This window comes from Nilaparvata lugens, chromosome 1 (assembly GCF_014356525.2).
Source record: "Nilaparvata lugens isolate BPH chromosome 1, ASM1435652v1, whole genome shotgun sequence".
Classification (NCBI taxonomy): domain Eukaryota; kingdom Metazoa; phylum Arthropoda; class Insecta; order Hemiptera; family Delphacidae; genus Nilaparvata; species Nilaparvata lugens.
The window spans coordinates 920,303-935,262 of NC_052504.1; the positions used below are offsets into that span (position 1 = coordinate 920,303).

General features: G+C 34.9%; 1 protein-coding gene across 8 annotated transcripts in view; it reads right to left on the reverse strand.

The window, feature by feature from the left end:
• LOC120348845 (polypeptide N-acetylgalactosaminyltransferase 5-like) overlaps positions 1–14,960 on the reverse strand; it is a 65,760-nt gene that overhangs the window by 40,235 nt on the left and 10,565 nt on the right. For 5 of the 8 annotated variants that reach the window (XM_039427199.1, XM_039427186.1, XM_039427172.1 and 2 more), the window contains exons 3-5: positions 5,995–6,161; positions 4,236–4,443; positions 2,189–2,299 (exon numbers count right to left, since the gene is read on the reverse strand). In XM_039427199.1, the coding sequence (XP_039283133.1) occupies positions 2,189–2,299; positions 4,236–4,443; positions 5,995–6,161 (486 nt within the window). Of the gene's footprint in view, positions 1–326; positions 438–2,188; positions 2,300–4,235; positions 4,444–5,994; positions 6,162–14,960 lie in introns of all 8 variants that reach the window. The other 3 variants (XM_039427192.1, XM_039427177.1, XM_039427168.1) reach the window with 1 other exon arrangement.

Sequence of the window (14,960 nt, forward strand, 5' to 3'; positions counted from 1 at the left end):
ATAGTGACAAATTATATCTTATATTTTTAATAGAATAAGGTTAGAAAATGGAGCAGCGTGGAACTGAAGTAGTGACAATGAGCAAAAAAGTAAGGTTGAGAAACTGGAGTAGTATGATTTCAGTCGAGGTAGTGTGAGTTGAGCCTAAAAGTTGCGACATAAACGCCCTATACTATGGGATATCTACTTACGCTATTTTTCTCTATGGTTCAGCTATATTTTGGTAATTACCTTTATTATGACCATGGAGAAAAATTGTTTCTCTATGTTATTACTCAATTTGATATATTAAACTTATTAAATTTAGGTTAGGTAGGCCTACTGACCATCTGAAGTTGAGTTTCCAGTTGAAACCGCCCCAAGTCATGTCCGACGCTGTGATGTACTCGAACGTTTCGTCCGATATCACATCGATGACAGGACACACCACTGTTTTCCTGTAAAATTATAACAACAATATTACAATAATCTATATAATAATAATCTGAATAAGCTAATAATATAATAATTAGGATGTCCCAATTGCCGATTCGGCATCACCACTCTGTACAGCAGCATTCATTTTGAACTAGCTGGCCCGGCGAACTTCGTACCGCCAAATAGTTAATGCATCTCATAACAAACTTTAGTTGGATGCACACCTGAGGAGGCGCGATGCGGCACTTTTCATGCAGGTGCTTCTTGCTTATTGGCTTAAATGGAAGAACTCACTCACACTGAATCGGGCATGGCGTGGAACGGTGTGATAAGGCAATATCCATAAAAACACTTTGTACCACCAAGCCGCGCCTCCTCAGGTGTGCTCAGCCTTAGCTTAATCTGATGCACTCTATTTTTATGAAAATTATACAACAATCAGTAGCCTATTTACATTTATATATCAATATGAGCTTCCTATGTGCTTAGTTAGTTGTGCAGCAGCACAGAGAAGAAAGAAGAGAAGAAAAATTCCTTCTACTTCGTGGCAGCAGTTTGTATTTTTAGTTATAGTTGAATGCAGCTTGTTGGGAATTAAATCTTCTTGCTGCTGATTTTCCCGTGCATATTCTAAATTTACAGCATTTCGAGTTCTACCAGGACCTTATAGTATATGGGAAGTCCTGGTTCTACGACCCAAGTTTGGACGTCGTTCGTACCGCGGCATATTGAAATTAAAACTTTGTTTATCAGTAGAAAGAAAATTTAATAACAGATCTACCGAAGACTGTTGGATGACGCAATGGTTATAACAGCTGATTTCTATTTCTGTGTGTGGCCAGCTCACAAATCTTCTCCCATAAGGATTACATGCAAACTTTGAAGGACCGTAGGAAAGAGTCCTGGCGTCGGATCATAAATTTGATAGGCCATAAACCTGGTCCTGAACATAATGAGCATTACTAACAAAAAAACATCAAATTCGGTGCACACATAAGAAAGTTATTGAATCTCAAAATTTGAGGCTCGATTTCTATTGATATAGATTCAACAAGCCAATCATTTCATGGACAATAACCCATTTTTACTGTAACAATTCAAACACCCCGCTCACATAGGTTAATATTATAAGAATAGCGGAGTCATCACTCAGGCCACCAAATTGGACTCTGGAACCGGTGAGCGGAGAGAGTGATGACCGCGTAGAGACTAAACTATGGAGAGAACCCTCCGCCAAATTCTGGAGAAATTCTACCACCATTGAATGTTATAGAATGTTATGAACATTCTAAAGTCTTCATAACTATCCAAAATATAATATTCTAGATATTAATCTTATTTTAATCACTCTTTCCATGATGAAAATAACTTCAAAAACTTGAAACATACATTTTGCGGGGACGAAATTTCACTTTCCTTGTGCCCTTTTGCAGGGCAAGAATGATGCTTCTAGTCGAGACGTTAGCCGAGACTAGAATTTTATTCGAGCCCTGCAAGAGACTTTAATGTCTAAGTAACGTACACTATTTTTTGTCATAATAATCTAAAGAGGAATAATTGGAAAATAGAAAACATTAACTGCTTATGCTGAAGTTACTACATGAATTCTATAAACATAACCTAGTTTACAACTTACGATATTTTTCTCCATGGTTCAGCTATATTTTGGTTATTACCTTTACTATGACCATGGAGAAAAATTGTTTCTCTATGTTATTACTCAATTTGATATGTTAAACTTATTAAATTTAGGTTAGGTAGGCCTACTGACCATCTGAAGTTGAGTTTCCAGTTGAAACCGCCCCAAGTCATGTCCGAAGCTGTGATGTACTCGAACGTTTCGTCCGATATCACATCGATGACAGGACACACCACTGTTTTCCTGCAAAATTATAACACAATATTACAATAATCTATATAATAATAATCTGAATAAGCTAATAATATAATAATTAGGATGTCCCAATTGCCGATTCGGCATCACCACTCTGTACAGCAGCATTCATTTTGAACTAGCTGGCCCGGCGAACTTCGTACCGCCAAATAGTTAATGCATCTCATAACAAACTTTAGTTGGATGCACACCTGAGGAGGCGCGATGCAGCATTTTGCATCCAGGTGCTTCTTGCTTATTGGATTGAATGGAAGAACTCACTCACACTGAATCGGGCATGGCGTGGAACGGTGTGATAAGGCAATATCCATAAAAACACTTTGTATCACCAAGCCGCGCCTCCTCAGGTGTGCTCAGCATTAGCTTAATCTGATGCACTCTATTTTTATGAAAATTATACAACAATCAGTAGCCTATTTACATTTATATATCAATATGAGCTTCCTATGTGCTTAGTTAGTTGTGCAGCAGCACAGAGAAGAAAGAAGAGAAGAAAAATTCCTTCTACTTCGTGGCAGCAGTTTGTATTTTTAGTTATAGTTATTGAATGCAGCTTGTTGGGAATTAAATCTTCTTGCTGCTGATTTTCCCGTGCATATTCTAAATTTACAGCATTTCGAGTTCTACCAGGACCTTATAGTATATGGGAAGTCCTGGTTCTACGACCCAAGTTTGGACGTCGTTCGTACCGCGGCATATTGAAATTAAAACTTTGTTTATCAGTAGAAAGAAAATTTAATAACAGATCTACCGAAGACTGTTGGATGACGCAATGGTTATAACAGCTGATTTCTATTTCTGTGTGTGGCCAGCTCACAAATCTTCTCCCATAAGGATTACATGCAAACTTTGAAGGACCGTAGGAAAGAGTCCTGGCGTCGGATCATAAATTTGATAGGCCATAAACCTGGTCCTGAACATAATGAGCATTACTAACAAAAAAACATCAAATTCGGTGCACACATAAGAAAGTTATTGAATCTCAAAATTTGAGGCTCGATTTCTATTGATATAGATTCAACAAGCCAATCATTTCATGGACAATAACCATTTTTACTGTAACAATTCAAACACCCCGCTCACATAGGTTAATATTATAAGAATAGCGGAGTCATCACTCAGGCCACCAAATTGGACTCTGGAACCGGTGAGCGGAGAGAGTGATGACCGCGTAGAGACTAAACTATGGAGAGAACCCTCCGCCAAATTCTGGAGAAATTCTACCACCAAAGTGTTCATAACTATCCAAAATATAATATTCTAGATATTAATCTTATTTTAATCACTCTTTCCATGATGAAAATAACTTCAAAAACTTGAAACATACATTTTGCGGGGACGAAATTTCACTTTCCTTGTGCCCTTTTGCAGGGCAAGAATGATGCTTCTAGTCGAGACGTTAGCCGAGACTAGAATTTTATTCGAGCCCTGCAAGAGACTTTAATGTCTAAGTAACGTACACTATTTTTTGTCATAATAATCTAAAGAGGAATAATTGGAAAATAGAAAACATTAACTGCTTATGCTGAAGTTACTACATGAATTCTATAAACATAACCTAGTTTACAACTTACGAATCAGGAATTTCTTGATTGTAGTTGACAAAGCTTCCATCTGGTGCTCTAAAAGTTAGTTTTTTGTAGAATTTTTGCTGTTTTTAATTTGGAAGTAGGAAACATACTCGACTGTAAAGAAAACATATGATTTTATTACAGTATAGCATGCTGTAATGAGAATCATATGTTTATTTGTTCTGCAAACAGCTATTTACCGGCTTGATTTCATGCATGTAAAACAGCTGAAATTGAATGACTATGACAAAATTTTGTTTAGACATTCTTGCCCTGCAAACGGGCACTTCTCATACACGTGACGTAAAATACTATTACAGTGAACATAACTAGGTCTATAATGATTGACTGACCGATCCTCGACAATCCTGGCGAGCAGCGGTTCGAGCCAGCCTTCTGCGCACTCGCAGTGCGCATCGAGGAATGTGATGACCTGCCCCTTCACGTGTTTGGCACCCAGCAGGCGCGCCCTAATCAGCCCGGACCGCCGTTCAGTCCGGAACACCCGCACCGGCACCGGCAGCAGCGCTGTCTCCCGCTCCAGCCGCTTGCCAAGGTGTTCTGCAAACTCAGCAAAAAATAAATTAGACTTGAGTCATTTATAGCTAATAATATAACAACTTTATAACTACGACCATAGACGAAATATAGGATAAAAAGATATCCCAAGGTATAGTGCATTTATGTTCAAAAATTCACTGTTAACTCAAGCCGATAGTCCTATAGTGAGGTCCACGTTATAATGGCAGTGGAGAAAGATAGGAGACAAACGTTGCCAAGTCTCTGCATTTTGCCACTGAGTGTACACAGCTGTTACTCAATTCATCCCATTAAATTTGATCTGATAATAATTATCATTTTCTTGATAAAATATCAATTTAATGTCAAATTAATCAAGAGTATATATTTCTACATAATTTTATTCAAAAATTTGCTTCCATAACTGAGATCAGATTTTATTTTTATACAAACCTGAAATGGCGGCTAATTTAAAAAGCTGTGATACACCAATCTGAATTTCAAAATAATAGAAATTAAGTTATTTGGTAGACATTCTATTCCATTTTTTTTAAATAATAGAAAAATATAAATCCTATTTAAAATAAGTAATTTCAATGGAAATAATTCTGAAATAACATTTCAATATTATTTATACCGGTACGAGTAGGTCTAACCTATACGTGTAGGCTAACTGAAGCATGGATGAAGAGTCTAGGATGGTTAGTTATCAACTTTTAAAATGTCAATTCAGGTATTTTCATTTGTGTTTCTCATACGGTAATGTCTAAAAATTATTTAATTGTTTCAAAATTACATTTTAAATCAATTATACGACTTGTGCACTAGAGTATTTTGATAGAATGGTGAAAAAATGGCGGCTGAGAATTGTTTGTCTACTTTTGTACAGTCACTGTCAAAAGTAAAAATAAAATATTCTGGCAAACAGACAACATCGCAAAGCTAGAGAGATAATGCTATCTGTTTTGTTGTGTGATAGAAAAGGATAGCAACAGTATTGTCAATCCTACACTGCCATTATAACGTGGACCTCACTATATAGTAGTTCATGTATGTGACGCTGGTAGTCCCACATACTGTGTCGTTCTTACACTCTCACCCGGCCAAAACAGTAATAATAGACAGTAGTCGACTGTAATCGGCTTGAGTTAACGAAATATCGGCTTGAAATTTGGAACATAAACAACCTATACCATGGGATATCTTCTTATACTATCTTTTCTCTATGGTATCATATCACCACACATGATACAATATCAACACAATATGATACAGTATCATCTCCACTTGATACACAAGACCATAATTTGATACAAAACTTCCAAACTTTGAATGAATTCTACAAACCATGGGATTATATCAGGACTTCCTATATACCGGACCTGCGCCTACAAAAAAATGGCCGCCGTAGGTGGTGGCCGGCACTGATATTTCCAAACGGGAACAAGACGAACTGAGATTTCGACAGACTGAGATGCTCTCTAACAGCTGATTAGTGATTTTCCACATACGGCGGCCATTTTTTTCTAGACTCAGGTCCAGTAGTAGTATATAGGAGATGCTGATTATTATCTTGTCTATGCTATGACTGACCTCTGTCGCTGGCATCGTCGACAAGGATGACCTCCTTGAGGAGGGGGCGGGGCGATCGGTTGATGACACTCCAGACGGTGCGCAGCAGAGTCGACCAGGCCTCGTTGTGGAACACTATCACTATGGACGTGGTCGGCAGCTTACCAGGGTACACCTTGTCCTTGCATCTGGCCACCAAACCAACACAAAACAATCATTAAAGAATAGTAGAATTCCCTGTGAAAATACAGCCAAATATCTAGGAATGACATTAGATGTAAAATTGAAGTGGAAGGAGCACGTCAAAATCAAAAGAAAACAGCTTAATCTATATAATAAGAGAGAGTAGGGTTGTGTTTTTTTCGTGTGTTCGTTTGTTCGCATCAAAACATGTCAACTTGTGGATTGCATACCGGAAAAACGGGAATGATTTAGATCTCCAAATTTCGCACATAGATTCTAAAAATATCAATCTCGTGCACCTGGAAGCCTAAATTTTAATTTTCCTTCTAGATTATTCAGAATTAATGTTTAAAGTTCATTAATGGTACATTCGATTTCATTAAAAAATCACCAAATCATATGGTCGAAATTAAAAAAGGAACATCAGTTTCTATATTGCTTTCTACCTGAAAAACATAGTTTTGAAACTTCGTTTTCCTGATACAATGTTTAGGCCTACACGTGGCATGGATTATTAATTTTTCAGCTAGAACAATTTTTGAGACAAAGTGCTAAATAAACGTCTACAGTTTCATCAATGCTGTATCGGCAATATGAAAACGCATGCAGTTAATATGTCTTTGAATGAAGGTGTTGTTATTTACATAAAGAAATTATATTCCTCCATTTTTATTTAATTTAAATTTCAAAATCATTCGAGCCCTGAGAGAATGTGTAATCACTGTACAGTCAGTCAAAAATTTTAATATTGGAATGAGGGGTATTTTGGCAAGCTGAGCAAAAAAATAAGGTCATATGCACCTTTTCGTTATATCTTCAAATGAAAAATGAGTTTTGTGGGTTGTCAAAACTCCCTCTGAAAGGGAAACTATTCTATCTTTTTGAAAAATAACAATGATCATCCATCCATGTATCATCTTCTATACCATAATAAAGGAAAGAACTGGATTATAAACGTAGCCTATACAGGTGTAAAGTATAGGGAAATTATGTCTGACGCATTATCACGTCAGAACTACTGGACTGATTAACTTGAAATTTTGCATATAGATTCTTGCTTAACCGAGGGTGGTTATAGACCAATTTTAAATTCTTCAAGATTTGATTAGTTACATCAAATTTTCAGTTTGTCAAGTTTTCAATTATTTGTCATGCTTCCAGTTTGTATGGAAGCAGCAGAAGATTTATCTTAAAAGGGAAATTAGAAGATAGGTATGATTGGAGATCCTTTTCGAATGATAAAAACAGGTTTTCCGTCACACCCAAATTTTTTCCGCCATTTTGAATCCCAATTCTTTTTTTAATTGGAAGGTGGTCATACTTTACTTGAAATGCAGCATATAAATTCTTAATAAACCGAGGATTCTTATAGGCCTATTTTGAATTCTTCTAGATTTCATTACGTCAAGTTTTAAAAGAGACCCTTGCGAAGCACGGGTTACATGCTAGTATAAAATATGGACAAATGTATTGGCTGCTTGGTCGCCAATCTTTGAAAAACAAAATTATTCTCTACAACCAATTTGGGCGTATGGGCACAGAATAGGTACAGAATGGAAACTGTGAATCAAACGCCTATCTAACCAAAGCTTTCTACATGTCACAAATACTAGACACGTCACGTGACCTTAGGAAGTTCCAATCCTGGTCTTCTGATTGGCTCGCGGCAGTGAACGAGATCAATTGATCCGGATCAGTGAAGTGATCCGAACCTCCCATCAATACTATTACAATGCGGAACTTCCTAACAAGATGGCGGATTTTTGCGCCAGGGTACTAGCCAAGTTTCCATACTGTATGTATACTGTGGTATGGGATCCAACTATGGGGAAACGTAACATCAATATGATATAGCAATTTCACAGTATTAAGGAATTTGGTCAAAGCTCCTTGGCACATCACAAACAATGGGCCGTATACATAAGAGAAAGGATATGCTAATGCTTGTGAAATCTGAAGGAAATCCTTCTTCTTCTATTCATAATAATTTCGAGCAAAACCTTGTACTTCTAGAGCAAAAGCTTATTCTTATACTCGTGGAAAAGTAAATGGGTATTCATGAATTAGACCATTTACTTAACATAAAAAGCATATCCTTAAAAAATTATGAGTCTGGCCAAGAGCAAACTCATGACTCCAAGATATAGAGGAAAGTAAAAGCCAACCTTTTACTTTTTTGCTAGAAGGATATCCTTCAAGTATAAGGTAATCATTATGAATACGGATAGAATGAAATGCTTATACTTCTACCTTTTACTCCACAAGGATAACCTTATACTTCTACATTTTACTCTGAAGGATATCCTTCATTTTTATGAATACGACCTAATGACTTGCATAGAGATTTAAGCATTCCATTTGTGCCCAGTGAGATAAGTCGATTTGTCATGCGGCATGAATCGAGACTCCATCATCATGTCAACCCTGAGGCAAGCCAACCACTACACAATGAAGATCTCACCATGAGGCTGAAGAGAATAAAGCCTTTTGAACTAGTTTAAAATCAATTTGTGATAGTGTATGCAGACTATATAATTTTTACTGCTCTCATAATTTCAGAACTACTTGGGTCATCAATGAATGAACTGAAGTGATATAGTTCTTCATAGTGTAAGATTTATAGTGAAATGAAAATTAATGGTTAGTCTGTGAGACTAGTTTAAATGACAATCAACATTTAAAAAAATAAACACCACTAAATAAATAAAATATACTGGAACTTGAAATATGGATGGGTGAAGTGAATTTGGAACCTGAAACATAATGGTCGAAGGTTTTTCTTGATGAGGTAAACCCAGAATTATATTGAAAAAGTTAACGGGCGAAGGGTTTTCTTGATGAGGTAAACCCCACAATTATATTGCAAAAATCAAGGTTATATTGAAAAGTTTTTATTCAATCAAACAGAATAAGAATAAACTACTAACTTATTAGAATATGTAATTTTCTCACTTTCGTTGACCCTTACTTATTATAATCTATTATTCCATACTCCCCGGTGCTTCCACCACCTCAAAAACCTATAGTGACGTTGACGTTATAATGGCAGTATTTGATCACTGGCCGTATTGTTCGTGGTATCTAAGCAAACTCCAAATAAAGGCAATAGCAGATTGTTCATTAACATCACAGATATTATCATCTGGCAACGCTGCGGAGCTAGAAAAGCATAGCGCTATCTGCTTTGTTGAATGATAGACAAGGATAGCAACACCAATGTTGATCAAATACTGCCATTATAACGTGGACCTCTCTATATAGACTATTATTACACCAATAATATTAAAATTATCATCTGTTATTAATGCTGTGCAAAGGCTGAAAATAAACTTTTTACTGGTGATATTTTTCAAAGTTTTTCGATTTGTATACTATCAAGCTATCAAAATAAAAAAGTTTTCACAGGAAAACATTTTTTTCCGATCATTACTTTTTGAGATATGAGCGCCTAAAGTTTAAATTTTTGGGACAGAACATATCAAGTTCGGTAAAAGATAAATCCATGAGATTTAGAGGATAAATTCTTCATGAGATTGTTGATCTAGTGAAAAAAAATTTCCTGAAGATATCAATTTTTGAAAAAGTTATTCAATTTACCAAAAATAATCAAAAATAACTCAACAAAAAGCTATTTTTGGTTATTTTTATTAAATTGAATAACTATCTTAAAATTGATATTTTTAGAAAATTTTTGTTTTACTAGATCAACAATACCATGAAGAATTTATCCTCTGAATTTCATGGATTTATCTCTTACCGAACTTGAAACGTTCTGTCCCAAAAATTTAAACTATAGGCGCTCATATCTCAAAAAAAAAAGTTTTCCTGAGAAAACTTTTTCATTTTGATAGCTTGATAGTATACAAATCGAAAAACTTTGAAAAATATCACCAGTAGAAAGTTTATTTTTAGCCTTTGCACAGCCTTAAGATAAAATTATCTTGATCAACTCATTAGTCCAACAGACGGGCATTGATAAGGTTGAACTATTAAGAAATTATGAGAAAAAACAACGTATCGATAAGTAGTAAGCCTATCCTATTTATAGGATTCTTCAGTTAAGTGCATTTTCAATAGATGATATGAAAAAGTGTAGAACCAACTCAAAACCGATAAGGCCCACCAAACGTCAAGTACTGTATGCTAGCATTGATAATTTCACTATCATCCAATTCAAAACAAAACAATTATCTAACGTTACAAAAACGATATTGAAGCTTGAATTGGGTAACACTTCAATATTGTAATTCAATGTAGAACATAACCACAGATAAACTTATAAACCTGGCCTGTGACATTTCAAGAGAGACATGACAATCTATATTGAAGCCAAGTCACAACTTGAGAAAGATAAGACAATGCAGTATAGGTTGTCAGTAGTTAATGATGATAGAAGCTTAACTTTTTCCAATTAAATATAAATTTACAATGTGTGTGTGACTAGTTTACAAGTGAATTTACAGTAGGTAATTGGCCACTTTCACCTTGTACTTAGATAAGAGGGAATGTAACTGTCATTACAGAGAATATAACAACAGTGAGCTGCAAGTTTTTATGGCAGTAGAGGAAGATAGGAGAGCAGCGCTGCTGATTCTCTGCCTTGCCACTGTCTTCTAAAGAGGATAGCTGATACCGGTGTATATGGTGCAATATTAACTGTTCATTCTTGTTAAAAAAATCAATCAAATTTTATTCGTTAAGAAGAATTATTTTTCAATGATTGAATAATAAATTTTCATAATAAATTGAGTTCAGATTTCCTGTTATTTCTTCACATTTGTACATTGTCAAAAACAATCTTAACTCAACTTATCGATCTCAATAACTTTTCATAATTGAGATTAAATATTTGGTATATTTCTACATTATCAAAGAACGATCTTGCAACGTTGCAGAGCTAGAAAAGGATATCGTCATCTGGTTTGTCGAATGATAAACAAAGATAGCAAAACCAATGTTAATCAAATGCTGCCGTTATGACGTGGACCTCACTTTAGCTACTTAACAATTCTTTTTTATTATTCTTTTATTATTTTACAAAGGCGACTTTCTAGAAGTATTTTAAGCCTAGGTGATGATGATGGGATGAATGATAATACAATGAAGGTAGAGTTATGAATGAATAAAAATTATAGGTTATGCTATCCACTTGAATTGATTTGAGTCCACTTTTGAGTCCAAAAATAAATAAACTAGAAATTTTGAATTTGATTTGATTAAAAACCGAATAAAATATATAGAATGATTACATTCAATAAACTCTCAGAACTTGAAAATATTGAGTTATTAAAAAATTGAAGACAAAATCTAATTTTTATCCTCTTCCAATGAAAACATTTTCTATAGTGAGGTCCACATTATAATGGCAGTGGAGAAAGATAGGAGAACAACATTGCCGATCCTCTGTTTTGTCAATGGCTTCTATATACGGTAGCTGATACAGGTTTATTGATGTAATATTAATTGTTCATTCTAGTTTAAAATAATAAATTATATTTTATTAAGCAAGAAATTACATATTTCAATAATTTCATAATGAATTCTCATAATTAAGATGAAATCTTTTGTTAATTAATTATTAATTCTACATTGTTGAAAGACGATCTGGTAACAGAGCAAAGCGAGAAAGAGATAGCGCTATCCGCTTTGTTGAATGACAGACAAGGATAGCAATACCATTGCTAATCAAACACTGCCATTATAACGTGGACCTCACTATAGAAAAATATAGCGCTATCTGCTTTGTCGAATGATAGGCAAGGATGGGATAGCAACACCAATGTTAATCAAATACTGCCATTATAACGTGGACCTAAATATTCAATCAGTTTACAACTCCGTGGATGTTGCCTCCTGTCTTGACAGAGATGATAACTATAAAACGCTCTAGCACCTTCAACAGTATCTCTGCAAACAGCAAATCTAACAAACGGTAGAGATAAGCATTACACTTACAACAATAATTATGTAATATCAGTTGCATTAATAATACTAATTACTGCATTCACGCCAATCCGCGGTCAAATTAGAGGTAACCGAGATGAGAGAGAGAGATAGGGGAGAGAGAAAGGTCACTGACCTCGCCCTCATCTTATTGAATATTCATGACATTTGTAAACAGAAACAAATAGTAGAAAATTCTACTTCTACATTAAACTGACAGCTAGGTTGAATGAAAAGCGTTGATATATTCACTTGTATGAAAAATGAAATGTAGACAGTGTTTGAATTCCCAATTGTGTCAAGTTTAGTGACCTTGCTGTCGGCTGTCGGCTGTAGCTGTAAAAAAGGCAGCGTATCATGATAAATCCACCATGAAGCAGTGATGCATGCATGCGTTCAAGCATGGCAGAGTCGTGAAAAACGCAACAAATCTGCTTAAAATTTTGGTTTAACAGGTTGGTTTTAAACATAACCCATTTTTAGACAATTTATATCCAAATTTGGGAAAGGAACAGTTTTGGGCTTAAAGCCTTTTGTTCCTTTCCCAATCATTCATAGTTGAAAATGATATCGTATCTTTCAATGTATAGATAAATAAATAAATAAAATGTGATCGAAACGATAGGCTGATGAAAACAATGAAAGATAAAATTGAAAGTTAAATAAATTATTAGAGAAAATGACTAGTACCCTCTTTATATTTTTATATGAACACAACTAGTTTTAGCACTTACGCCATTTTAAAGTTTTGGTATGAGTGCTCTAAACTATAATAAGAGAGGTCCACGTTATAATGGCAGTGTTTGATTAGCAATGGTATTGCTATTATTATTATTATATTTTTGCTGTGTGAAGCCACAAATTCTGAGCGGTGCTCAAGTGGCATACAATGATTATGTCATTTTTAGAATGGAGTCACATGAATGCTCTAAAACACTCCTCAATGGTATAAGGACAAGCCTCTACCAGTGTCCTAATTATCTTTGAAACAAATAACTTATAGCTGCTACACAGCCTTATATCCTCGGGAATGCAATTAAAACACTTGAGTCCTGAATAATACGGTCCCTTTTCGAGAAGAGTCAGTCTATGGATAGGGAACTGGAATAATCCTGTATTTTTACCTCGTGTTTCATAAGTATGACAAATTCGGTTAGCAATAAAAATATTTTTGTTTTTTGAACACAAACGAAACAACTTCAAGGAAGTATATCGCTGGAACTGTAAGTAGTCGGAGTGCTATCCTTGTGTCTATCATCCAACAAAGAGGATAACGCTATCTCTTACTCGCTTTGCTCTGTTGCCAGATCGTCTTTTAACAATGTAGAATTTATAATTAATCAACAAAATATTTCATCTTAATTATTAAAGTCATTATGAAATTATTGAAAAATATAATTTCTTGCTTAATAGAATATAATTGATTTTTTCAAACTAGAATGAACAGTTGATATTACATCAATAAACCTGTATCAGCTACCGTCTATAGAAGGCATTGACAAGACAGAGGATCGGCAACGTTGTTCACCTATCTTCCTCCACTGGCATTATAACGTGGACCTCATTATAGTAGTGTTATAAAGAGGGTACAGTACTAGTCATTTTCTATGTTTAGATATAATATGGCATTGGAAAAACCATTAGAATATACAATTAAATTAAATGATACTGGGAATTTTTTTTAAGTTACGATAGAACGATGTTAAATCACAAACCAGTAACGGACTGAAGCAAAATTCATATAGTGAGGTGCACGTTATAATGGCAGTGGAGAAAGATAGGAGAAAAGGGTTGCCAGATCTCAGCCTTGCCACCCAAACAGCTGATACTGGTATATCTCATCAATTTAACTGTTCATTATTGTTGAAAATAGTTCATCATATTTTATTTATCAAGAAAATATTCCGTCGGTGTCTAATGAGATGAAGGAGGCTCGGGCGTGAGTGCGAGAGTTATGCTCCCGAGAGAGATCCATCTTGTAGATGGAAATATTATGGCGTAAGGCACAGGAACGAACACACACACACACACACACACACACACACACACACACACACACAACTCCATGAAAACAATTCTGCACGATCATAAAATGCGTGTTCAAGACGTGAGCTATAGTGAGGTCCACGTTATAATGGCAATGTTTGATTAGCAATGGTACAATGGTATTGCTATCCTTGTCTATTATTCAACAAAGCGGATAGCGCTATCTCTTTCTCGCTTTGCTCTGTTGCCAGATCGTCTTTTACCAATGGAGAATTAATAATTAATTAACAAAATATTTCATCTTAATTATGTAAATTAATATTAATTCAAGTCATCTAAATTCAAAATTTATAGTTTTCATGTTTATTTTGGACTAAAATTTTATAAAAATTGTACACGTGACAATTCTAACCTTATCTTGGACTTTGTCACCTATAAATTTGGAAGAAAAATAGCACAAGGACTACCTCATTATTTTATCTTCTATAATGTTATTGCATTAGTGTCATTTGCATTGTAAATGAATGAATAAATAAATAAATTCATTAATAAATTCTTGAAAAATATAATTTCTTGCTTAATAAAATATAATTGATTATTTTGAACTAGAATGAACAGTTAATATTACATCTATAAACCTGTATCAGCTACCGTCTATAGAAGGCATTGACAAGACAGAGGTTCAGCAACGTTGTTCTCCTATATTTCTCCACTGCCATTATAACGTGTACCTCGCTATAGGGAATGTTTTGATTGGAAAATGATAAAAATTAGATTTCTCTCATTGTTGAGTAGCTACAGTGAGGTCCACGTTATAATGGCAGCATTTGATTAACATTGGTGTTGCTATCCTTGTTTATCATTCGACAAACCAA